The sequence below is a fragment of the Oikopleura dioica genome, chromosome PAR, assembly GCF_907165135.1.
Source record: "Oikopleura dioica chromosome PAR, OKI2018_I68_1.0, whole genome shotgun sequence".
NCBI lineage: Eukaryota > Metazoa > Chordata > Appendicularia > Copelata > Oikopleuridae > Oikopleura > Oikopleura dioica.
The window spans coordinates 16,075,373-16,099,480 of record NC_137293.1 but is presented as its reverse complement, the minus strand read 5'-3'; the positions used below and the strand labels follow the sequence as shown (position 1 = coordinate 16,099,480).

Sequence of the window (24,108 nt, the reverse complement as noted above, 5' to 3'; positions counted from 1 at the left end):
ACATTAGAGCGTCTTAAATTTCGATTACTAAAATTCAAACCCGCGAATGTCTAAAGGAACAGGTTCATTTTTGAGACGCGGTCACGTCTGCAAATGTCTTGGGAAAGGTTGAGGCAGTGAACGCAAGTTAGCGCCCTGATCAATAAAATTTGGAATCAGGACGCTCTTTCCTGCTCAAATCTGCTCCAAAAGCTCGACAAGAGAGAACCCCGCCGAGAGAGAGACAAAACAGGGATAAAGAGACTCGCATAAAAGAGAGAGAAACAGCCCCCATCTCCGATTTCCGATTGTTTTCGGACAATAAACAAATTTTCAACCGTCTAAAATCACCGAACCCCGTTTTTTAACAACCAAAATTAGCATCAACACAAAATTTTAAAAATAATCGTCGAAAGAACTTCGTTATCAACGCTAAATTCAACGGTTTTACGAGTAAAACCGATAAAACTCTTTGAAAATCGGACGATAGAACATTCAAAAAACATCAAAAAAGTTCTAGAACCCTTGTTTTTCATCTCCGCGAAAATTGTCCATCGTCCCCCGCGGTGGGTGTTTTTGACTTTTTTCGGTGAAAAATTCGTCTCTAGAACACTCACGTGACAGTCACGTGATGTTTTTAGGGATGAGGGTATATAAGGGGCTGTTTTCAAAAAATAATCACTTTTATCATTTTTTGGAAAAATGAAACCACGAGCGCCAGACTGGCAGTGGGGACAAGTTTAGGCCCTGTGGCAAGTTTGACACGCCTCAAGGCCTGAGCCCACTACTTACCTGGCCTCGTGAAATTCGACGGACGCCGACTTACTTTTCTGGCGGTTACCAGAAGGCAGTGAGAAATAGTTAGCGCCCTGATTTGGTGTAAAATAAACCGATCAGGGGTTATCCCCACTGCCCCCAGGAAACCGACCACATTCGACGGCTACCTTCTTGAGACGATCTTTTACTCTTATACTTAGAATTCAATTAATCATGAATAATAATACTGTAGTTAATCAACATTTGCCTGCTAATAATTTCGAGTACACAGTTATTTAAATATATAGTCAATTTTATTACACCTTGTACAATTATAATTGGACTTGAAGAAAGTTCAGTACGCTAGTAGTGATCCACGGCTATAGTTTGGGCAGTCCTAATTGTAGTTTACAGGTATTGATTTTTAAGTGTTTTCTTAGGGCTGTGATAAGAAAATCGACCCCTAGAAATACCTTAAGGGGGTACCTCCGACTATTTTTCTAGGTTCTTTGGGACCCCGAAAAACATGACGGCCAAAAAAAAATCGATTACCTAAGGGCATCGCTGAGATTTTTCAATTTGAAAATCCGAAAAATGGCCAAAATCGGTTTTTTGGCCAGCGAGGAAATTTGGACAATTTTTTTGGCCTTTTTTCAGCGACAGCATCTTCTTCGCCACATTTTCTAACCCCAGTGAGTGCATCCCGGCGTAAAAAAAATTTTCACTACAGAAATTTTTTTTTTTTGAAAATTTGAAATTTTTCACTTTTTTTTCAAAATCTTTTATTTTCATTTTTTCGAATATATCACTTCGGGCCGTCTCAGCCCCGTTCCTTGATTTTTAAATTTAAGGGGCTTGACGGCCCTTCGGGCCGTCTCAGCCCCGTTCCTTGATTTTTAAATTTAAGGGCTTGACGGCCCTTCGGGCCGTCTCAGCCCCGTTCCTTGATTTTTAAATTTAAGGGCTTGACGGCCCTTCGGGCCGTCTCAGCCCCGTTCCTTGATTTTTAAATTTAAGGGGCTTGACGGCCCTTCGGGCCGTCTCAGCCCCGTTCCTTGATTTTTAAATTTAAGGGGCTTGACGGCCCTTCGGGCCGTCTCAGCCCCGTTCCTTGATTTTTAAATTTAAGGGCTTGACGGCCCTTCGGGCCGTCTCAGTCCCGTTCCTTGATTTTTAAATTTAAGGGCTTGACGGCCCTTCGGGCCGTCTCAGCCCCGTTCCTTGATTTTTAAATTTAAGGGGCTTGACGGCCCTTCGGGCCGTCTCAGCCCCGTTCCTTGATTTTTAAATTTAAGGGGCTTGACGGCCCTTCGGGCCGTCTCAGCCCCGTTCCTTGATTTTTAAATTTAAGGGCTTGACGGCCCTTCGGGCCGTCTCAGTCCCGTTCCTTGATTTTAAATTTAAGGGCTTGACGGCCCTTCGGGCCGTCTCAGCCCCGTTCCTTGATTTTTAAATTTAAGGGGCTTGACGGCCCTTCGGGCCGTCTCAGCCCCGTTCCTTGATTTTTAAATTTAAGGGCTTGACGGCCCTTCGGGCCGTCTCAGCCCCGTTCCTTGATTTTTAAATTTAAGGGGCTTGACGGCCCTTCGGGCCGTCTCAGCCCCGTTCCTTGATTTTTAAATTTAAGGGGCTTGACGGCCCTTCGGGCCGTCTCAGCCCCGTTCCTTGATTTTTAAATTTAAGGGGCTTGACGGCCCTTCGGGCCGTCTCAGCCCCGTTCCTTGATTTTTAAATTTAAGGGGCTTGACGGCCCTTCGGGCCGTCTCAGCCCCGTTCCTTGATTTTTAAATTTAAGGGCTTGACGGCCCTTCGGGCCGTCTCAGCCCCGTTCCTTGATTTTTAAATTTAAGGGGCTTGACGGCCCTTCGGGCCGTCTCAGCCCCGTTCCTTGATTTTTAAATTTAAGGGGCTTGACGGCCCTTCGGGCCGTCTCAGCCCCGTTCCTTGATTTTTAAATTTAAGGGGCTTGACGGCCCTTCGGGCCGTCTCAGCCCCGTTCCTTGATTTTTAAATTTAAGGGGCTTGACGGCCCTTCGGGCCGTCTCAGCCCCGTTCCTTGATTTTTAAATTTAAGGGGCTTGACGGCCCTTCGGGCCGTCTCAGCCCCGTTCCTTGATTTTTAAATTTAAGGGCTTGACGGCCCTTCGGGCCGTCTCAGCCCCGTTCCTTGATTTTTAAATTTAAGGGCTTGACGGCCCTTCGGGCCGTCTCAGCCCCGTTCCTTGATTTTTAAATTTAAGGGGCTTGACGGCCCTTCGGGCCGTCTCAGCCCCGTTCCTTGATTTTTAAATTTAAGGGGCTTGACGGCCCTTCGGGCCGTCTCAGCCCCGTTCCTTGATTTTTAAATTTAAGGGGCTTGACGGCCCTTCGGGCCGTCTCAGCCCCGTTCCTTGATTTTTAAATTTAAGGGGCTTGACGGCCCTTCGGGCCGTCTCAGCCCCGTTCCTTGATTTTTAAATTTAAGGGGCTTGACGGCCCTTCGGGCCGTCTCAGCCCCGTTTCTTGATTTTTAAATTTAGGGGCTTGACGGCCCTTCGGGCCGTCTCAGCCCCGTTCCTTGATTTTTAAATTTAAGGGCTTGACGGCCCTTCGGGCCGTCTCAGCCCCGTTCCTTGATTTTTAAATTTAAGGGGCTTGACGGCCCTTCGGGCCGTCTCAGCCCCGTTCCTTGATTTTTAAATTTAAGGGCTTGACGGCCCTTCGGGCCGTCTCAGCCCCGTTCCTTGATTTTTAAATTTAAGGGGCTTGACGGCCCTTCGGGCCGTCTCAGCCCCGTTCCTTGATTTTTAAATTTAAGGGGCTTGACGGCCCTTCGGGCCGTCTCAGCCCCGTTCCTTGATTTTTAAATTTAAGGGGCTTGACGGCCCTTCGGGCCGTCTCAGCCCCGTTCCTTGATTTTTAAATTTAAGGGCTTGACGGCCCTTCGGGCCGTCTCAGCCCCGTTCCTTGATTTTTAAATTTAAGGGCTTGACGGCCCTTCGGGCCGTCTCAGCCCCGTTCCTTGATTTTTAAATTTAAGGGGCTTGACGGCCCTTCGGGCCGTCTCAGCCCCGTTCCTTGATTTTTAAATTTAAGGGCTTGACGGCCCTTCGGGCCGTCTCAGCCCCGTTCCTTGATTTTTAAATTTAAGGGGCTTGACGGCCCTTCGGGCCGTCTCAGCCCCGTTCCTTGATTTTTAAATTTAAGGGGCTTGACGGCCCTTCGGGCCGTCTCAGCCCCGTTCCTTGATTTTTAAATTTAAGGGGCTTGACGGCCCTTCGGGCCGTCTCAGCCCCGTTCCTTGATTTTTAAATTTAAGGGGCTTGACGGCCCTTCGGGCCGTCTCAGCCCCGTTCCTTGATTTTTAAATTTAAGGGGCTTGACGGCCCTTCGGGCCGTCTCAGCCCCGTTCCTTGATTTTTAAATTTAAGGGCTTGACGGCCCTTCGGGCCGTCTCAGCCCCGTTCCTTGATTTTTAAATTTAAGGGGCTTGACGGCCCTTCGGGCCGTCTCAGCCCCGTTCCTTGATTTTTAAATTTAAGGGCTTGACGGCCCTTCGGGCCGTCTCAGCCCCGTTCCTTGATTTTTAAATTTAAGGGGCTTGACGGCCCTTCGGGCCGTCTCAGCCCCGTTCCTTGATTTTTAAATTTAAGGGCTTGACGGCCCTTCGGGCCGTCTCAGCCCCGTTCCTTGATTTTTAAATTTAAGGGGCTTGACGGCCCTTCGGGCCGTCTCAGCCCCGTTCCTTGATTTTTAAATTTAAGGGCTTGACGGCCCTTCGGGCCGTCTCAGCCCCGTTCCTTGATTTTTAAATTTAAGGGGCTTGACAAAGGCTCGGAACACTGAGTTGATCAATCTCAGTTATGTCCCCAACCCCACCCACACCCATCGTTATAAAAATTTAAATTATTCTGGTTTATTGACTAATTATGGTCTTCATTTTGGATAGAAGTCGATTTTTTTACTTGGCAACGCTAATAATTATTTAGTTTAGTTAATGCCCGACCCTATATTATTAGTGTCTAATAATGAAAAAATGTTTTTTGAAAAAATTGAAAATTTTTGATTTTTTTCGGTCGAAAATTTTCTTAAGCAAATTTTACTTTTTTTCGGGGATGCACTCACTGGGGTTGTCGAAGGTCCTGAAAAAGATGCTGGTGGAATAAAAACCGAAAAAATATTGATTCCCGTCCCTCGCTGGCCAAAAAACCAAGATTTTTGACGAAAAAATGAGTTTTTGGGGGCTAGACCCTTAAATTTTTCAAAAATTTTATTTTTTTTGGAAAGCCCAGATCAAACTTAGTATCCCCCTAGAAACAAAATTTGGGGATTACGAAAGCCTAGAGATTGGCGATTTTTCTTATCACATCCCTATGTTTTCTGTAATAAATGGTAGTTTAAATGAGAAATAAAGAACATGTAAAAGGTAAAAATGTGCTACTAAATCATGCGGTTCGCGTTAGCTGCATAAAAATCTGCTCAAGTGTGGCTTGATTGACAGTAAAACCAGTGATTTTTTCTTCTGATTTGAGTTTTTCTAAGACTGAAAACAAGGAGGACATTTTAACGCTCTTTGGGCAGCTACAACGAATCGTATTCTAAAGAAAGATGATCAAAAACGGGGACACGGCGGGATGTTATCAATATCGAACAATAACAATTCTAGAGCCGGACTTGAAACTAACCATTCCATGTGGGACCAATTCGATGTCACAAATAGACTTGAATGCTTTTCGTAGAAATATCTTCGTTTCGTAGACGTTGTATTTTTCGATATCAAATTGGAGCATCACTTCGGAGGAATTTGAAAATTCTGATTTTAGTTTTTGTTGTGTTCCAATCGCTTTCAGATTTCCTGACACAATTATTGCTATTGCCGTTCAAAATCTATTTTTTCAGAACTTTAACTAGGAAGATAAAGAACGGTTCCTAAACGATTGCAAAGGGCGGCACATTCTTCCATCGAGTGGGAGGTCAATAAGATGGCGATGTTCGCATTTCGCGCTCGTTTGATTACAGTCCATAGTTTGTGCCGAGCACTAGGATCAAGTCCACAGCTTGGCTCGTCGAGGATAAGCAAAGGTGGCCCACCGATCATTGCGATGCCGACCGAGAGTTTTCTCTTCGTCCCGCCCGAGTAGCCAAGTACTTTTTGGTCAGCGTACTTTTCAATTCCAAGGAGACGAAGTAAGACTTTCGAGGCTTCTTCAATCTTTTCTTCGGGGATTCCTCGAAGACGTGAGTACAGAGTAAGGTGCTCACGGCCGGTAAGAACATCAAGAAGAGCATCAAATTGAGGACAGTACCCAAATTTTCGAAGAGCGTCTGAAAAATTCGTGAATTCTTGATGAAGCTCTATTCAAACCTAGTCTATTCTTCCCGACGTCAAAGCCAGAAATAGCTGCAGTTCCTCCTGTTATAGGAATCTCGCCAGTTATCATCTTGAATGTTGTCGTCTTTCCAGCGCCGTTTGGGCCCAGAAGTGCGACGCATTCGCCGAGTTGAACATCGAAGGAGATGTCATTTACTGCCGTGAAGTCTTTGTAAGTTTTGTGCAAGTTTGTAACAGTAAGGGGTGTTTCTTCGAGTGGATAGGCAAAAGAGGATTTTCATTATTCCTTGGAACTTTAGGAGAGGAACGTCGACGTGATTTGAAAAAATTGGTGCATATTTCTAAAAGGTGATTTGCTCGCAAGTATTCGATCAGGAAGAGAATCGCAAACGCAAGAATCAACTGGATAAACATGGCGAGGAGGTATCTTCCGATGCCAATTTCATTCAATGACCAAATGTTCCTGAAAATGAGATTAGAAAACGCCCTTATTCTACTCGCAAACCTTTGAAATTTGATTCCGGTTGTTTCGCAGAGAAGCTCATTCTTTCGATTCTTGGTGCAAAAGTTCAATACGTTCGCATTGTAGTACAAATCGAAGACACCTTGCGCGAAGTTGTACTGAGGTAGAATAAGGAAGATTTTGTTGAGAAGCCAGGAGGTGTCCATGAGTCCGAAAGCGGGAACTCGGAGGATAACTAAAAATTTTTAAGATGGATAAATATGACGAAGCTTACTCGTTGTGATAAAAGGTGCCATTGATAGGACTAAATTGATTGATGAAATGTAGGATAACGCTGAGGCTGGTTCTGTAAACAAGAAGCTAAAAAGAAAGGTTTGATTAACCAAATGGTATAAGAGATTCGCTCACCTGAGGCAGTAAACTACTGGCAGTTGAACAAGTATGAACATCGATGACAAAGAGAACAGCCCAGAAGAGTAATCGAGCAGTAACTGAATACCCTTCAAGCTCTTCATCGAAAGGAACATGAAATAAAGCAGCACGAAACTCGGCAAAGTGTTGAGGATGTCCCAGCAATACTGAGCAAACCAAAGTGTGGAAATCGAAGCTCCAGACGTTCGTTGTAAAGTCGCGACTCCAACTTTTCGCTCTTTTACTGGCAACATGGCAAAAGCTGCAAACATGATCATGATTCCAAAAGTTGTATTGAACACGATGATGGCTCCCTGCATCGAGACATTTATCCGCTTCTTTTCCGCAGGTGAAGATGAATGCTTCGGAAGAGGAAAATTGCTCGTCACAATCGTTGACCCAGGGAGAACTTCGCTAGCAACAATTCTATCGGAGTAAAGAACAGCAGTTCCAGCGGCATGGTAAGCTTGAGCGTTGAAGAAGGCGTTGTAGCTGCTTTGATCTTTCTCCAAGCCGAAAATATATTTGTTGTTGAATTCGATTCTCATCTTCGTCAACTCATTTGGAATCCATTCTGTCAGGTTACCAACAAGTACAACTTCACTCGGCCGAAGAAGGTTGAAATATTTAGCTTCCAGATTGTGAACAGGGGTTGAGAGACTCTGTCCATTCTCAGCATATTGATTCATGCTCAAATCAAGGTTCGGAGAGCCTCCGATCTCCGGGATAACTTGAATCTGTATTAGCGAAAGCAGAAGCAAAACAGCTGGTGTCAGGAGCTGCATAAGAATAATTTTTCGATTTCTTAGTGCGTAAAGTCTGCACTTATGAAACGCGCCCAAGAATTGGCCTTTGAGAAGAGTTCTTCCTGTTTCCAGCTTTATTGGTTTTTGCCAGTCATCCCACTCGTCTGATGCTTCTTTTTCATCTAAGCTTATGTTGATTACTTGATCGTCATTTTTCTCCTTCGACAGTTGAAGGAATATTTCTTCCATTGTCATGATAGAAAGTCCAAAAGATTCCATTTTCAGCGCAGATGCTTGTCCCTCAAATTCTTCAAGGAAGCCTGACATGCTCGGAAACTGATGAGGGATGCGATATTGTCGCTCAAGTGATTGATCATTTGAATGCAGCCGATTTATTCCTTTGCCAAGTAAGTAATCGTCGATTTTTGAATCAGCTGTAGCAAGAGACACATTCAGATAGTATCCTTCGTTGAATTTATCTTTTATAAAGGATATAGTGCCATCGCAGGTCAGCTCTCCTTCATTGATCATGACGATTCGATGACCAATAGCCTCTGCTTCGTCCATGTAATGAGTCGAAACCAAGAGAGTTCTATCACGTCCATACTTGCTCATGATGTCCCAAAGCTCCGACCTAGCCCGAACATCAACGCCTGAACTTGGCTCATCCAAGATGATGTACTTTGATCCTCCAACAATCGCGATTCCCAACGAAAGCTTTCTCTGCATCCCGCCTGAGAGATTTCCAGCACGCGTGTCTATCTTTTCTCGCAACTGAATTTCGTCGATCAAAGTTTCTATTTCTTTCTTCAGTTCCTCTAACGAAGCTCCTTTTATCTGACCAAAGAGTTCGAGATGCTGCCGAACGGTCAATTCCTTGATCAAGATATTGAACTGCGGACAGAGGCCAAGGAACTTTCTCGCTTGTTGAGTCTGGGTAACGATGTCATATTCTCCAACACGACAAGTTCCAGATGTCGGCTCAAGCATGCCTGAAAGTAAATTCATCGTCGTCGACTTTCCAGCTCCATTTTTCCCGAGCAAAACAGTTATTTGATTGCTTGGTGCGATGAAGTTCATGTTATTGAGAGCCATTCGACGACCAGTTCTTTTTGAAGGAAAGATTTTGTTGACATTAGATAGCATAAATCCAATCTCCGCTGATTTCGGCAGTGGCTCAACAAATGCATTTTCAACTTGTTTCTCGCGTTTGCCGACAGGAGAAGTAGATTTGATCAAGAATTGAAAAGGAAAGTACCAGGGTCTGGAGATTCCCCAAGTTCCAGGGCGAACTTGGTCGACATAAAAGGCTATAAGGAGGAGAATAATTGTATCGAGGATCATCGCGGCAAAGATATGACCAAGAGTCATCGAATCAGCGATCGACACTGGATGGAAAATATTGTTCCAGTGAACGCCAGAGGCAGAGGACTCCCAGGCCGAAATAACCGAGCAGCCGAGCGCCATCGCAACAGGAGGAGAAATGGTAAGGGAAAGTTTGACAAATTGAGATATTCCATCGATATTGTTCTGAATAAAGCCGAACGGAATGTAGAAAAGCATGATAACGATTCCACATGCGGCGGAGGTGGAGCTTGAAGAGTCGAAAATGGTCGAAACGAGAGAGCCAACGCCGATGAGGCTGACGCAGTAGAGAAGTAGGAAGGCAAAGATGACGGAAAAGGAGGAATAGTTGATGATCGCTCCGTTTTGACTCAAGGGAGTACAGATAGCCATTGTCACGAGAAAACAAATAACGATGAATTGCAAAAAGAAGAAGACGAAGTAGGACATCCAGAGGAGGGAGCGATCCAGTCCGATCATCAACATGTATTCCTTGATCCTTGTTTCTTTGTCTATCGCGATTTGCTTTCCAATTTGCTGGGTCAGATAGGAAAATGAAAGAAGAAGAACGAACGGGAGATTCTGCTCGATCGCGATAATGAAATCGTCTTTCACAAACGGCGGGTAGGGAAATCGCTGGAGAGTAAGAGAAACATCAGAAGCGGTGAAATTCGTGTTGAAAGTTTCCATCCACAAGAGGTCGATAAAATGCTGCGTTGAAACTATCCCTTCTTTGAAGTAATTCGGTCGATTTCCAAATTTCGGATCTTTGATAGAATTCAGCATTGGCTTTCGTTTAATATCTGATCGATAAGGATAGAGCAGGTTTGTCATCCATCCAATCTGCCCGTGCACTTTTTCACCATTCAGTTCGGCGCGGGGTGATGCGAGCGGCCGAATAGTGTAATTGAGCATCTTCGCCGAAACTTCGTGGAAATTTATCGCAAGAAATACTTCTTGCTCGTCTTGGACTTCGTTTGTCGTGAAGTGCGTTAGATCCTTTTCGCTTTCAAAGAAAACTGGCTCGAATTTAAACGGATTCGTTGTTTTTCCAAACAATCCAAAAAATGATTTTTCCGGTAGTGCACGATTCAGCATCTCGGCCAGCTTATTCGTAATGAATGAAATCTGAGACGAATTCTTTTGGGCAGTATAAGGAATGAAAAATTTCTGCATCTCGTTCTTCTTGAGATAGTTTGCGTACATAGGCTCAAGAGGGAAGGAAGGCCAGACTGTAGTTTTGTTGATGAAGGTAAGATCGCGCTCGACATTGTAACGACCGATTTGCAGGAGAGATGCAAGGAGGGCTAGAATAAGTTGAAACGTTCACTATAATGCGCTTTTCTCGGTATACCTGGAACGAGGAATTGGAAACAAACAGTCTTGGGCCGCTTTAACAGTACGACAAAATTCTTTCGAACGAGTAGGTGAATTCTACGGATTGAATTCTTCATCTCGAAGATCTTTTTTGAGAACTAGCTGACTATCTCGCTCGATTCCATTCTAAAATGGTTCCATACAGTGTAAATTTGTCACTCGTGAATTAACAAATAAATATCTCCGCCATGCTCCATTCTTGTAGAACTTATGAGAAGCATTTTTTTCTTTTAGTTTTTATTTGTGGCAGTCGAAACTGATAGACGACGGCAGATAAAAGAGAGGCAAAATTGTGAATAATTGGAAGTGAAAAATAGCAGGTGTTCGACGTGAGCAGGGAACGATAAAAAGGGGTCATTATTTCTATGGTGAAAAAGAGTAAGCTTTCCAGAACTATTTTCTTAGACGTAAATTTGGATCTCCATCTGGTCGCTCGTCATATCCCATGATTTAAGAACAGCGCGACCAATACATGACGAGGTGATGCTACGACATGCTGTTGTCACCGTCTCTGCTGCAAGTTTCTCATAAAGCAGACTTTCTAAAAATTTCATAAATATAAATAAGAACCTGGTGGTGATGATTATTACCTATCTCAACAATGGGCCTTGTAACTTGGTGACCATTTACTGCTTTAGTCAGAGAAGGCCTCGCTTGACCCGTCTTCTCCAAGTGATTGATGAGGGGCTCAACAAAAACTATCGTATCTTTACTCTCCCCAACGTTGAGTTGCATAATCCTATCTTGTCGTATTGAAATTCTGCCGTAATGATATTTGAAAAAGCAAATAACTTCGAGTCCACTGTTCTCCGACAAGAATGCAAAGGCCGCAAAATTTATAAGAGTGTTGTCCTCATTATAGTCGTCGAATGGTGACGACCAAACGATCATTCCAAGACGCCCATCGATCATTGCAAATTCAGGAAATCCTGAAAGATAGGGGAGAGAGTAGCTTATTATCTTCTTCTTGGATGTTATAATGAGAAAAGCAACGCATCCACGAAGTCCATCCATGTCTTCATCGTCTCTGAGATCGATACGAAGAAGAAAATTGTCCCGGTCTAAAATTTTCAGCTCAGGCTGCTCAGCGTATCCAGTCTTTTCAGGCAGTTTGATCGTTTCGTGCAAAATAACGTCTACAGATGATCTTGAGATGAGCGCAAAGTCGACACAAATGGTTCTTCCATCTTCTCTTCGCACGATCGGGAAGATGACATTGTCCAGAATCTTCCCATTACGACGAAGATCAGCTTTGTAATACCCTTTTGGTTCTATTAATTCGCCTTCTCCAGTGATGCTTTTTGGTTGCTCGTTCGGTTTAAGTAGATTGAAAACATCAATCCTTTTCTTTCTGTCAAAAATGATGAGGAACGGCTCGAAGAGAAGGCAATGGACGTTTCTCGGGTAACCGATTGGAAGACGTAGCCTCTCCAGACGAATTTCAGGTGCGCGCAAAATCTTGTATATGTATGGGAAGGTCCCAACTCTCTGTTGCTCGTCCACACCATTAATTCTTCGATAAGTCACAATCCAGCTACTCCCTATGTCACAATGGCAATCTTTTGTTTCGAAAACTGCTTTCGGAACAGGGGATTTCACCATCATTTCTCGCTGGCAAGCAATCTTGACGATGTCGCTCAATGAACTGGGCTCACGATCGTATTTGACCTGAAATTCTTCTTTTATCAAGTTGATCACATAATCTTCCCGAGCCATTAATTCTAGGATCCAGTCGCATTGATGTTCCCCAAGCAAATTATCGAACGGGCCATGTTCGTCATTCTCGATCGGAAGAAGCTGATTCTTCGCGGACACATAATCGGTTCTATCCATTCGTTTGAAAATGAGCTCAGCAAGGAGGTTGGCGTTCGGATGGTTTGAGATGGCAGTGAGGGTCTTCTTTCGATTCGGTTCGTTCACATTCTTCTCGTACAGCGAATACAGCTCTTCAAGACTCATTCTAAAATATTTCGAATACAGTTGATTATTCTAAGACAAAAATAAATTAGTCTGATAGGCAGAGAAAAATAAAGTCAGCTGATCTTCTTCATTGGCCATTTTTTCATTTCATTTCTCTGCAAAAGCTATTTTGAACTCTTTTTTTAATTCTTCTCGGAGGAAAAAATCGAACTCTCTCGTCCGCGGTTTGAGTCATTATCCAACCGTGACGTCACGAGAAAGACGTCTTGAACGAAACTTTTCGACTTTTATTCTTCTTTTTTCGGCGAATTAGAGAAACGCATTTTTTATTGAGAGAAAAGTAAGCGAAAATGTCGAACTGTGGAGTTTGCTTCATTTTGAAGCATTATTTGGACTCATTTGGACGTAAGTTTATTTAAAAAAATGACGAAATAAATTGTCTTTTTTATTCATTTTTTTCTTTCTCAGGAGATGTGGAATGCGAAAGCTGCGGTACTCTCTGGCGAATTCCCCTGGAAAACCGATTTTCAAATGTCACACAAGAAGATTCGTACGAAGAAGGGCCATCCTCACGGCCTCATTCAAGAGCATCATCTGGAGATTCCTCTGGCTCCTCGAACTATCAGTCAGGACTTTCAAATACTTCCGCTCGACGGAAAACTCCTGTTCGTCGAAAATCTGCTCCGGTATACGAAGATAATGGACGACCACCTAAGCAACTTCTCTGTCCAAATCCTTGGTGTACTTACCATATTGAGGTTTGTGCTAAAGCTGGGCCCGGTAACTTGTGTAGAAACCCTGACGCAGGTTTTCTACACAGTTTGCCAGGCCGGGGTACCAAAGAAAATGAAAATTTGAACTCTTTTTAGGTGAAGAAAAGTGAAAGAGCTTCGGAAGGACTTTTGAAGAGCCACATCATCTCGTGCCAAAAGAACAAGGATGCAAAAAGACGATACAAGAGCGTGGTGAAATCTTCGGGCATGAAAAGTGGCATCTACGTTCCCTACGAGCAAGATGCATTTGAAGAAGCACTCCGTAAGGATTAGCTATTCGATTTGTTTTCATCCATCTTGTTCAGTGGATTCTTCAACCCAGCTCGCAATGATCAAAAGTGAGCCAGTAGAAAACTGATGATTCAGAATCTTTTTGCTGGAAATATTGCAGAGTATTTTTTTCGTTGTTGTATATTTTTACTCACCTCCCAACTTTTTCAAACTGCCACCTCACAACTTTAGCTTTTTCAATTTCTCATGTGACCATCAAAATTTCCACAAATAATTAGTTTCAACTCGTTTTTCTTAAGAAAATTTTCCGCAAGATGGTGAAGGGAATCGACGACTTGAGAGTTGTAGATCTCAAAGATGAATTGAAATCGAGAGGGGTTCAGTTTGAATCCAAGATGAGAAAGGCACATCTCAAGCAGGTACATTTTGAGCTCGAAAAATACCCCTTTTATTTCCATTTTTAGTTGCTAGAAACGACGATGAGCGAGTCAGGGCTGGACTCTTCCTTGTACGACTTTGAAGCAAACAAAACTATTTCTGAAACGCCGCAGAAAGCAGCGACGCCAACGAAAAGAAACGACACACCAGCAGTGATGACTCCACGAAGATCGAGGCGCATTTCCGGACAAAGTTCAGACGGCGAAGCATCCGACGCCGAGAGCAAGCCAGTCCGACGAAAGCTGTTGAAGAATCTGGAATCGGTTCAAGAAGAGCCAGAAGAAACACTTCCTGAGACAATGACATCGACCCCAAGTGTTCGGCGATCGAGACGGCTGTCTAACCAAAGTGTCGAAAACGATCAAGAGCAGGAGGCGCAGAAACTGCCTTCTCTCCCAGAAGCGATTGTTGAGGAAGACGAGGAGACAGAAGAAAAAGAGAAACCCGACGAAACGATAAGCAGCAATGCCAGCAGTCCGATTATCAAAGTCAACCTTAAACCTTCGGCGATTATTATCGACTCGGAACAAGAACCTGACGTGACTGAAGAAGAAGCGGTAGAACCAAACGTTTCTGAAGAAACAGGTGAAGCAGAATCTCCTGTTGAGAATGTTGAGAAGAAAAGTACTGAAGAAAAGAAGATAGATTCGACTGAGAATCAGGAATTAGAGAAGGTTCGTTAGGGTTTTAAATCTTTTATCTAACAGTTATTCACAGAAAGCTCAAGATAAAGAAACTGAAGCAGAAGATTTGGAGAATACGGAAGGCACGCCAGTAAATGTCAAAGAAGCTCAAGAAAGTGACGAAACGAACGATGCCATCAAATCTGACGGCGAAGAAGCTGAAAATATCGCTGACAGCTGCACGGTGAGTATTTTCTAGCAATTCCGTTTTACTCTATCTTTCAGAAGAGTGACAACGATGAAATATCGACACCAGAAGATGAAGGAATCCACATTTCAGAAGAGCTCAACCCGGCGATATTCGAAGCCCTTGAGAAATCGGAAAATACTCGAAAGCGAAAGATAAAATGGGCATCTAAGAAACGTAAGAATAATTTGAGAGAGCATTCTACTCAATTCTTCTTTAGGACCGGCGAAGAAAAAGTTGACCGCGTTTCCGGATGATCGTGGGATTCATGCGATGCCCAGCAGGTTCGTTGACAAGATCGATTCTCGCTGCCAGAGCGCCGTCGACTTTCGGAACAAAATGATGGGCCGACACGATCAAGCAAGAATGTCCAAAGAGAAGTCGCTGATACAGATGATCGAAAAAGGCCAGAGCAAGAAAATGTTCAAAAACTCGCTGAAGGAAAAGAACAGAAAAATCTTCCAGAGAGAGAAATTCGAAAGACTCAAGAAAGAACGAAAAGAAAAGAAGATTCAATCGTCTGCAAAGATAGCTGCCAAAAATTAAAATAATCTTCCATTTTATTAAAAATTATCCTCTTTCGCCATTTCAGAATGCTTTGTCGAGTTGGGCGGCGATTCAACTCGTTCAAGAAACAGACGACATTCGTTCAACTCGGGAAGAAAACTGAAGCTTCGAACTCTTACAGCGTTGGGCAGCATTTCTTGCATGACAAGTTGAATTATCGCGGACTAGTGCTCTTTGAAATCCCCCATTCGCGCTATACCTACGATGAGAAATCCCAAGACTACGTTTTGAACGACGAGGTGAGCCTTCCCCCTTTCCCTTATCTCTCTATTCCCAGGTGAAATACATGGCGCTTGTCGACCAACGCGACATCCCAACTCACGAAACCCATCTCGTGCAGGATATCTTCAAAGACGCGATGCTCAATCTTCGCAACGTTGATGGCTTCGACATCGTCGACCCCCGCGAGATCCGTCCATTCGTCAACAACCCTTTTGAAGGATACGACCAAAACGGACTCCCATTGAGGAGCAAAGACGCCTTCGACTTCGACAACTATTGGTACAAAAAGTTTATCTACGATTTCGACGGCGAAGCCAAGGTCTTTAAAAATTAATTTATCTATAAAACAATTGGCTTTAGGAAACCGGCAACTTACTTAAATGGAAGAACGATTACTTTAATTACGAGACTTTGAGTACGTTTGAACGCACATGCTGGCCTGAAGGGATCAAAGTATCGATTTCACCCGTGTTTTTGGTACGCTATTTTTTCTTCCTTGATTTTATTAATCAACCATTTTAGGCTTACAATTCAAAGACTCAAATCCTAGGATCGACAAATACCCCCGAAATCCGGATCGGGTTTTCGTCGGATTTCCTTGAAGTCTGACTTTTCCGATCGGGTTTTCGTCGGGTTTTCGTCGGGTTTTTGTCGGGTTTTTATCGGATTTTTGTATGGTATTTTTCGGGTTTTTGTAGGGTGTTTTTCGGGTTTTTATCGGGTCTTTGTCGGGTTCTTGTCGGGTTTTCACAACACTACAGTTGAATCAAGTAAAATGAATCCAAATCGGCGAAACTAGACAGAATTTTTGGCTAACAGAATTTCGGGTACTATCTTTAATCAAACTGATGAGTAGATCCAAGGAGAAACCCGACGAAAATACCCTACAAAAATCCGATAAATGACCCTAGAAAAACCCGATTTTGTAGGTTCGCCAGAATTTCAGCGTCGGGTTTTTGTAGGGTCGGCAGAATCCAACAAAAACCCGACAAAAACGTCGGTTTTCGATCGGGTGTCGGGTGGGACTTGTCGATCCTAGCTCAAATCGTCCCCCAATTCTGCTGGAAATACCACCTGCGTATCGAGCTCCTCAGCCAGTTTGAAGGAGTCTACTACAAAATAAAACGCCACAATTTCACATGGCAAGGCGACGACACTAACCAACAAATCGAGACTGGACCTGGGCTGAATGTTGGCTCTGACTTTATTCCTGGCTCTCCAAATCTCAGAAGAAAGAGAAATATTGGCAGTATTACGCTCACGCCTGAAAATCCCATCTTCAAGGTATTTTGTAGTTTCCAGCTTGAGACCTACAGTAATTTTAGTTTACGTCTTCAACGATGCTCCCGCAGCCAAATGCACTCTTCTTCGGAAACCTTCTGATCAAAGACCACCGTGGCCGAGAATTCATGCTTCCCTTGCCCAGCTTCAACCTCAACGTCGACCAGAAAAAGCTCGAAATCGAGAAGCTCCTGCAACAAGTAGAAGTGCCCCCTCGAGACAGCAAAGTTGTCAATTTGAACACAGTCGAAAATCCACCAGAGGACATCCCCACCCACAAACCTTCAGTCACAAAGAATGGAAATGCCACGATTGTCACTGGAGTAAAACTGACGAAAAAAGATCCAAAGGATTCAAATGCAAATAATGATAATGATAAGAAAAAGTGAAATCAACTGATTCAAATTCTGTCTGTGCCCTGTCTGTTCCGAACCCAGTTCATCTGTTTCTGTAAATAAATATTCTTCCCCAATTCATTTCTCCGATAAAACTTTCCATTGCAGCCGTATTGAGAAGTTTTCCATTTGTTTCATGCCTGAATGGTCAACTAGATGCATATTCAACTTGAATTTCAAGAGTCAGGATTGCTGCGATCAAAGTTTCACCAACTTGAAAAGTGTCGGATTTGATTGGCGCCGAGAAGCAAATAAAAAGAGATATTTGGCAATTTTCGAACTTTTATTTTTCAAAAACAACCGTTTTTACTGAAAATGAGCAGGTTTGAATTAGTCGAATGAGCAAGAGTTTCTAAGTCTGGAATTATAGAGCGACAAAACTAATCCCAGAAGAGCATCTGAAGACTCTCAAACGTCTCAGGAAATCTGTCGCAAATACGATACTTAACCGTATGCGCCTCGCGGGGGAACTTTTTTCCCCCGCGCCTCTTTTTTGCAAATTTCTCGGCCAATTTTTGTCTGAATCAGAAAATTCAAAAAGAATAAGAATCTACGTCAGATTTCCTATCTGCTAAAAACATAAAAATGATATGTTAGTATTTTTCATCATCGAGTAAATCGTAAAAAACAGTAGAAAATGACCATTTTTTGTCTCGAGAACATGAAATTTGTCTAGAGAATCGAATGAACGCGCGTGAAGTTGGTGTGTTTTCGACTCGAGAACATGAAAATTATTACATAACAATCTCTAGCTCGACTAAAAAACACCAAAAATTGAAGATTTTCTGTCTCCCAGACTGTGATAACACGAGAGTCAGCGCATTTTGCTTCGAAGAAGCGTAAAATAATGCACAACATTGTTCTAGATGGGCGGGTGAAAAAAATTCCCCCGCGAGCCGCACAGGGGGTGCTCTGACCGAGACGCTTAGGGTTAAATAAATGCGATTGAAAACAAGAAAAACCGTTTTGCGCCCGGATTTAAGAGCTCAAAACCGCCAAATGACTGCGAACAGCGAACGCGAAATCGAGAACTGTCGCGCTCTCGACAAGACGATGTCAAACATCGTAGCCATTTGCGCTCTCAATAAAAACGAGTCCAAGATGCAGAACATGAAGCAGGCTTTTGACGCAATTACTGTTGCGACGAGGGCTTATGACAAAACTCTAAGGAAATGGGATAAAAAGGATTCAGATCAAGTTCACCTGAGTATTTAACTTTATCGCAAGAAAGGGAGTGTGTTATTCAGCCGAATTCAAGAATCGACACTTTGTACAAGAAAATCGAAAGTACGATGGCTAGATGGTATCAATCTAACGCTTCTCATGAATGAACTTTTTTTATAGTGAATACCACGAGCAACAGTACATGGAAAAGAAAGCCAAGCACGAGCGTCTGGCGGCCAAAGCAGGAAACAACCGCCAAAAGCAAATAAAACTGCATCAGTCGAACCAGGATCTGCAAGAAGCGCGCGACGCATACATGCGACTGCGAAAATGTCTCGACGACGATATCCCAGTGCTGCTGAATCTGCTTCCTCAAGGGCTTGCTCTCACATCCGACATTATCGACTCCGCTCGCCATGAACATCACAGCTCTGTTGAGAGAATTACGAAGTCTGCCTCGCGTTTTGCCCTCGACGGCACGGACATTGGCCTCACTCCGACCGGGCTGGTAGATAGCGAAGCAACGAATGCTATTCTGACGAAAATTAAAAACTTGAAGATTGTTCAGAATCAGGTGCAATAAAAAAACAATATACAAAATCTGTATTTACAAGTGTTTGGTAAAAATCAGCCGAGCATTTTTTCTTCTTCCTCGTGTCTTCTGCATTCCGCGTTGTGCTTATTTTTTTTTATTATCGTCATTTTTTGTCGACAAACCTCTTGCAATAGTGGAACCCACAGATCACTCCGCCAAAACCCAATATAGATAGAAGAGGTCAAGAGGATGATTAGCAGCAAGCCACAAAAGAGAGCATTAATTATGCATAGGGCTTCCGTATAAAAACAAAATTTTAACTGGGCTGACCGAATTGTTTGAAATTCGGGGAGGGAATGTATTTTTCAGTGGAAAAAAATTTTCATCGTGAAAAAAAAAATTTTATCCACGCACGTGATTGTTAAAATGACAAAACTGATTTTCTCGTCTCGTCCCTTGTCGATTTTTTTAATTTTTAGATATGTGAAAGGGCATACTCAAAAACCTAGATTTCTTAAAAAAAATTTATTGCATATGCAATAAAACATCTAAAATAAGATTTTATCTTGATATTAAGATTTTATTGTTTTAAAAAAGTCCTCCGGAGGACTTTTGCTGGAAGAAGCATTTATGAAGAAGACATGGAAAAATTAAAAATAATTTAACAAATCAATAATAATGTATATTTATAAAAACATAATGCTATCATGTGACCTCCGGAGGACTTCTTGGAGATCTCCGGAGGACTTTTGGTGGTTTCAGCCCCGTTCCATGATTTTTAAATTTAAGGGGCTTGACGGCCCTTCGGGCCGTTTCAGCCCCGTTCCATGATTTTTAAATTTAAGGGGCTTGACGGCCCTTCGGGCCGTTTCAGCCCCGTTCCATGATTTTTAAATTTAAGGGGCTTGACGGCCCTTCGGGCCGTTTCAGCCCCGTTCCATGATTTTAAATTTAAGGGGCTTGACGGCCCTTCGGGCCGTTTCAGCCCCGTTCCATGATTTTTAAATTTAAGGGGCTTGACGGCCCTTCGGGCCGTTTCAGCCCCGTTCCATGATTTTTAAATTTAAGGGGCTTGACGGCCCTTCGGGCCGTTTCAGCCCCGTTCCATGATTTTAAATTTAAGGGCTTGACGGCCCTTCGGGCCGTTTCAGCCCCGTTCCATGATTTTTAAATTTAAGGGGCTTGACGGCCCTTCGGGCCGTTTCAGCCCCGTTCCATGATTTTTAAATTTAAGGGGCTTGACGGCCCTTCGGGCCGTTTCAGCCCCGTTCCATGATTTTTAAATTTAAGGGGCTTGACGGCCCTTCGGGCCGTTTCAGCCCCGTTCCATGATTTTTAAATTTAAGGGGCTTGACGGCCCTTCGGGCCGTTTCAGCCCCGTTCCATGATTTTTAAATTTAAGGGGCTTGACGGCCCTTCGGGCCGTTTCAGCCCCGTTCCATGATTTTTAAATTTAAGGGCTTGACGGCCCTTCGGGCCGTTTCAGCCCCGTTCCATGATTTTTAAATTTAAGGGCTTGACGGCCCTTCGGGCCGTTTCAGCCCCGTTCCATGATTTTAAATTTAAGGGGCTTGACGGCCCTTCGGGCCGTTTCAGCCCCGTTCCATGATTTTTAAATTTAAGGGCTTGACGGCCCTTCGGGCCGTTTCAGCCCCGTTCCATGATTTTTAAATTTAAGGGGCTTGACGGCCCTTCGGGCCGTTTCAGCCCCGTTCCATGATTTTTAAATTTAAGGGGCTTGACGGCCCTTCGGGCCGTTTCAGCCCCGTTCCATGATTTTTAAATTTAAGGGGCTTGACGGCCCTTCGGGCCGTTTCAGCCCCGTTCCATGATTTTTAAATTTAAGGGGCTTGACGGCCCTTCGGGCCGTTTCAGCCCCGTTCCATGATTTTTAAATTTAAGGGGCTTGACGGCCCTTCGGGCCGTTTCAGCCCCGTTCCATGATTTTTAAATTTAAGGGCTTGACGGCCCTTCGGGCCGTTTCAGCCCCGTTCCATGATTTTTAAATTTAAGGGGCTTGACGGCCCTTCGGGCCGTTTCAGCCCCGTTCCATGATTTTTAAATTTAAGGGCTTGACGGCCCTTCGGGCCGTTTCAGCCCCGTTCCATGATTTTTAAATTTAAGGGGCTTGACGGCCCTTCGGGCCGTTTCAGCCCCGTTCCATGATTTTTAAATTTAAGGGGCTTGACGGCCCTTCGGGCCGTTTCAGCCCCGTTCCATGATTTTTAAATTTAAGGGGCTTGACGGCCCTTCGGGCCGTTTCAGCCCCGTTCCATGATTTTTAAATTTAAGGGGCTTGACGGCCCTTCGGGCCGTTTCAGCCCCGTTCCATGATTTTTAAATTTAAGGGCTTGACGGCCCTTCGGGCCGTTTCAGCCCCGTTCCATGATTTTTAAATTTAAGGGCTTGACGGCCCTTCGGGCCGTTTCAGCCCCGTTCCATGATTTTTAAATTTAAGGGGCTTGACGGCCCTTCGGGCCGTTTCAGCCCCGTTCCATGATTTTTAAATTTAAGGGGCTTGACGGCCCTTCGGGCCGTTTCAGCCCCGTTCCATGATTTTAAATTTAAGGGGCTTGACGGCCCTTCGGGCCGTTTCAGCCCCGTTCCATGATTTTTAAATTTAAGGGGCTTGACGGCCCTTCGGGCCGTTTCAGCCCCGTTCCATGATTTTTAAATTTAAGGGGCTTGACGGCCCTTCGGGCCGTTTCAGCCCCGTTCCATGATTTTTAAATTTAAGGGGCTTGACGGCCCTTCGGGCCGTTTCAGCCCCGTTCCATGATTTTTAAATTTAAGGGGCTTGACGGCCCTTCGGGCCGTTTCAGCCCCGTTCCATGATTTTTAAATTTAAGGGGCTTGACGGCCCTTCGGGCCGTTTCAGCCCCGTTCCATGATTTTTAAATTTAAGGGGCTTGACGGCCCTTCGGGCCGTTTCAGCCCCGTTCCATGATTTTAAATTTAAGGGGCTTGACGGCCCTTCGGGCCGTTTCAGCCCCGTTCCATGATTTTTAAATTTAAGGGGCTTGACGGCCCTTCGGGCCGTTTCAGCCCCGTTCCATGATTTTTAAATTTAAGGGGCTTGACGGCCCTTCGGGCCGTTTCAGCCCCGTTCCATGATTTTTAAATTTAAGGGGCTTGACGGCCCTTCGGGCCGTTTCAGCCCCGTTCCATGATTTTTAAATTTAAGGGGCTTGACGGCCCTTCGGGCCGTTTCAGCCCCGTTCCATGATTTTTAAATTTAAGGGGCTTGACAAAGGCCTGGAACTCTGAGTTGATCAATCTCAGTTATGTCCCCAACCCCACCCACACCCATGATTATTAAAATTCAATTTGTCCTTGTTTATTTGCAAATTATGGTTTTGCGTTAAATATTGAAATATTATATATTTTTGAAAAATTTAATTCTATGTCTTCTTCTAAATAGTTTCTTCCAGCAAAAGTCCTCCGGAGGACTTTTTAACAATAACTTTGTTATTTTTCTACTAAAAGTTACTATTTCTGATGATATAAATGGCCAGTCAAAATTTTTTTTATGAAATATTATGTTTTTGATGTTTCTCTATAACATATCAAAAAATAAAAAAAATCGACAAGTGACAACGCACAAATGAAAAATCACCATTTTTATTTATATAATTTTGATATCAAACATTATTTTTTTTTATTTCTTTTGCCCCTAAAAACCTTTTCTTATATTGATTTATCCCTCCCATAATTATTTAAGGAAACAATGAACGGAATCAGAAACAATTTTTTTATACGGAAGCCCTAATTATGCAGCACGAATTAAAGTAGCCCTCCACTTCGCACCTCCCTCAAAATCAATTTCAAAAGGATTCTATTATCATAAAAATAATAGAAAGCCTATTTTATATTGACTTTTGCCTAGACCCGCCGCAGCGTGGTAGCGAAGACTTTTGTATCCGGGAAGTTTTATGTATTCTTTTCCGGGATACCATTTTGAATTGTTGATTTTTGCAGAATCAAGAAATATTTATCCATTCCTGTGGTCTTCGAATCTATATTGAACACTTCAGCAGATTTGATTTGTCCATCATCCTCCCCGCCGTAGATCAGCACAGTTGATTGCATCGCTGTCACTGTATGTCCCGAACGTCGCGAGAGCAAATTACCAAAGTCCACCCAATTAGTCCGGTTCAAATAGAAGACACTTGCAATTGATTTTTCCCCGTCAAAGCCGCCGAATACAAACAGCTCATCATGAATACAGACAGCAGCTGCCCCTTTACTTGCACAGGCAGGCTGGTTTTGCGCGTCCATTTCCCTCCTCCCAGCGGCTCGACGTATTCAACAGCGCTCAAGATTCTGCCCTTTTTGTCTTCGCCGCCGATCATATAAATACCAAAGTAGGTCGCCGCGCTCGTTGCGAATTTTCTTTCAAAGAGCATTGTCGGGCACGGCATCCATTTCATGTAATATCTGTTGAAGCATTCGCAGCTAGAAACGACGTCCAACATCATCTTTCCCGAAGCCTTTGCTTTCTTCCAAAGCTCTCCGCCACAGACCCAAGCTGTTCCAGAATACGGACTGTTTCTAAAGACGACCATAGTATGATACTGTCGAGGGCCCTCTTTCATTTCTGGTAACAGTTGCCAAACGCTTACTTCTTCGCCTGCTGCTGGGTCTTGAGCTTCTTTCTCGAGGATTATATTTTGAAAGTCTTTCAGGTAACATTCCGAACTGTTCAACTCACGCTGGGCCGAATAAATTTCCCCACCAGTGAGCATTGGAATATTGTGCCAAAGAGTGAGCTTATGCCCAGCTCTTCTGGAAGGAAGCGACTCATATGGCTCTCTTTCTATGCGGATATCTATGTTTCCATGATGAGAATTATTCTGTAGCAGGACTTTAAACGATTCATCTGTAAACTCACTAGATGTTTTTGTTTGTATCTATTTTCATTATTTCGCCATTACCTGTCAATTTTGCCACCGGAAATCAAAACATAGCAATTATCATCACAATTCGCAAAGTAAAAATGCAAGACTAGTAAAATCCAGAAATCTCTCATCCTTCACATACTTGCTTTTTTGATGAGATAAGTCCAGGGGCAGCAGTGGCCCAGGGGACCAAAATAATTAAAAATTCATTTTCTCAGTATCCAACCCCTACATTCATCGGCAATTTAATTTATTGATGGCAATCAGCAGTAAATTAAGGAACTGTAATCAGAAATAAATAAGAAGAAATCTGCAGTTTTAGGAATACGACAAACTAATCTGAGTGAGTTGTTGCAACTGTGGAGGTCTGCCAGAACTCATCAGCGCGTTTCCGGAAGTGATGAACTCTTCTCTTGAATGGTTGACC

General features: G+C 43.6%; 6 protein-coding genes across 6 annotated transcripts; 4 read left to right on the top strand and 2 right to left on the bottom strand.

Annotated features, from left to right (window-relative positions):
- Window positions 1-5,601: 5,601 nt before the first annotated feature.
- On the bottom strand, window positions 5,602-10,509 carry LOC145705740 (phospholipid-transporting ATPase ABCA3-like). The gene is given in 6 exon segments (XM_081783222.1): window positions 5,602-6,039; window positions 6,080-6,320; window positions 6,323-6,744; window positions 6,784-6,869; window positions 6,918-10,317; window positions 10,365-10,509. Coding segments are annotated over 6 exon segments (4,671 nt in total). The 5' UTR covers window positions 10,465-10,509; the 3' UTR covers window positions 5,602-5,617.
- Window positions 10,510-10,532: 23 nt separating this feature from the next.
- On the bottom strand, window positions 10,533-12,510 carry LOC145705735 (uncharacterized). Its single transcript, XM_081783218.1, has 2 exons — window positions 10,978-12,510; window positions 10,533-10,928 (listed from the first exon to the last, which is right to left on the bottom strand). Exons 1-2 carry the CDS (start codon window positions 12,344-12,346, stop codon window positions 10,789-10,791), a joined length of 1,509 nt encoding a protein of 502 aa, XP_081639344.1. The 5' UTR covers window positions 12,347-12,510; the 3' UTR covers window positions 10,533-10,788.
- On the top strand, window positions 12,495-13,576 carry LOC145705738 (uncharacterized). The gene is made up of 4 exons (XM_081783221.1): window positions 12,495-12,712; window positions 12,776-13,065; window positions 13,177-13,342; window positions 13,386-13,576. The coding sequence occupies exons 1-4, from the start codon at window positions 12,658-12,660 to the stop codon at window positions 13,436-13,438; spliced, it is 564 nt and encodes a 187-aa protein (XP_081639347.1). The 5' UTR covers window positions 12,495-12,657; the 3' UTR covers window positions 13,439-13,576.
- Window positions 13,575-15,189, top strand: LOC145705736 (uncharacterized). The gene is made up of 5 exons (XM_081783219.1): window positions 13,575-13,730; window positions 13,776-14,423; window positions 14,467-14,616; window positions 14,658-14,796; window positions 14,840-15,189. The coding sequence occupies exons 1-5, from the start codon at window positions 13,626-13,628 to the stop codon at window positions 15,163-15,165; spliced, it is 1,368 nt and encodes a 455-aa protein (XP_081639345.1). The 5' UTR covers window positions 13,575-13,625; the 3' UTR covers window positions 15,166-15,189.
- LOC145705737 (polymerase delta-interacting protein 2-like) lies at window positions 15,181-17,157 on the top strand. Its single transcript, XM_081783220.1, has 6 exons — window positions 15,181-15,425; window positions 15,464-15,727; window positions 15,769-15,885; window positions 15,931-15,954; window positions 16,456-16,692; window positions 16,734-17,157. Exons 1-6 carry the CDS (start codon window positions 15,213-15,215, stop codon window positions 17,076-17,078), a joined length of 1,200 nt encoding a protein of 399 aa, XP_081639346.1. The 5' UTR covers window positions 15,181-15,212; the 3' UTR covers window positions 17,079-17,157.
- Window positions 17,158-17,967: 810 nt separating this feature from the next.
- LOC145702119 (uncharacterized) lies at window positions 17,968-18,831 on the top strand. Its single transcript, XM_081779328.1, has 2 exons — window positions 17,968-18,387; window positions 18,429-18,831. The coding sequence occupies exons 1-2, from the start codon at window positions 18,377-18,379 to the stop codon at window positions 18,829-18,831; spliced, it is 414 nt and encodes a 137-aa protein (XP_081635454.1). The 5' UTR covers window positions 17,968-18,376.
- The last annotated feature ends 5,277 nt before the right edge of the window (window positions 18,832-24,108 follow it).

Excerpts from the sequence above, each read along its gene's own strand:
- LOC145705735 (XM_081783218.1), bottom strand. The coding sequence starts at position 12,346 with ATGAGTCTTGAAGAGCTGTATTCGCTGTACGAGAAGAATGTGAACGAA. Across the intron at positions 10,929-10,977 it reads AAGGCCCATTGTTGAGATAG|AAAGTCTGCTTTATGAGAAA; the intron begins GTAATAATCATC and ends TGAAATTTTTAG.
- LOC145705738 (XM_081783221.1), top strand. The coding sequence starts at position 12,658 with ATGTCGAACTGTGGAGTTTGCTTCATTTTGAAGCATTATTTGGACTCA. Across the intron at positions 12,713-12,775 it reads TTATTTGGACTCATTTGGAC|GAGATGTGGAATGCGAAAGC; the intron begins GTAAGTTTATTT and ends TTTCTTTCTCAG. Across the intron at positions 13,066-13,176 it reads GGTGTACTTACCATATTGAG|GTGAAGAAAAGTGAAAGAGC; the intron begins GTTTGTGCTAAA and ends AACTCTTTTTAG.
- LOC145705736 (XM_081783219.1), top strand. The coding sequence starts at position 13,626 with ATGGTGAAGGGAATCGACGACTTGAGAGTTGTAGATCTCAAAGATGAA. Across the intron at positions 14,617-14,657 it reads ATATCGCTGACAGCTGCACG|AAGAGTGACAACGATGAAAT; the intron begins GTGAGTATTTTC and ends TCTATCTTTCAG. Across the intron at positions 14,797-14,839 it reads AAAATGGGCATCTAAGAAAC|GACCGGCGAAGAAAAAGTTG; the intron begins GTAAGAATAATT and ends ATTCTTCTTTAG.
- LOC145705737 (XM_081783220.1), top strand. The coding sequence starts at position 15,213 with ATGCTTTGTCGAGTTGGGCGGCGATTCAACTCGTTCAAGAAACAGACG. Across the intron at positions 15,728-15,768 it reads ATTTCGACGGCGAAGCCAAG|GAAACCGGCAACTTACTTAA; the intron begins GTCTTTAAAAAT and ends AATTGGCTTTAG. Across the intron at positions 16,693-16,733 it reads CTGAAAATCCCATCTTCAAG|TTTACGTCTTCAACGATGCT; the intron begins GTATTTTGTAGT and ends CAGTAATTTTAG.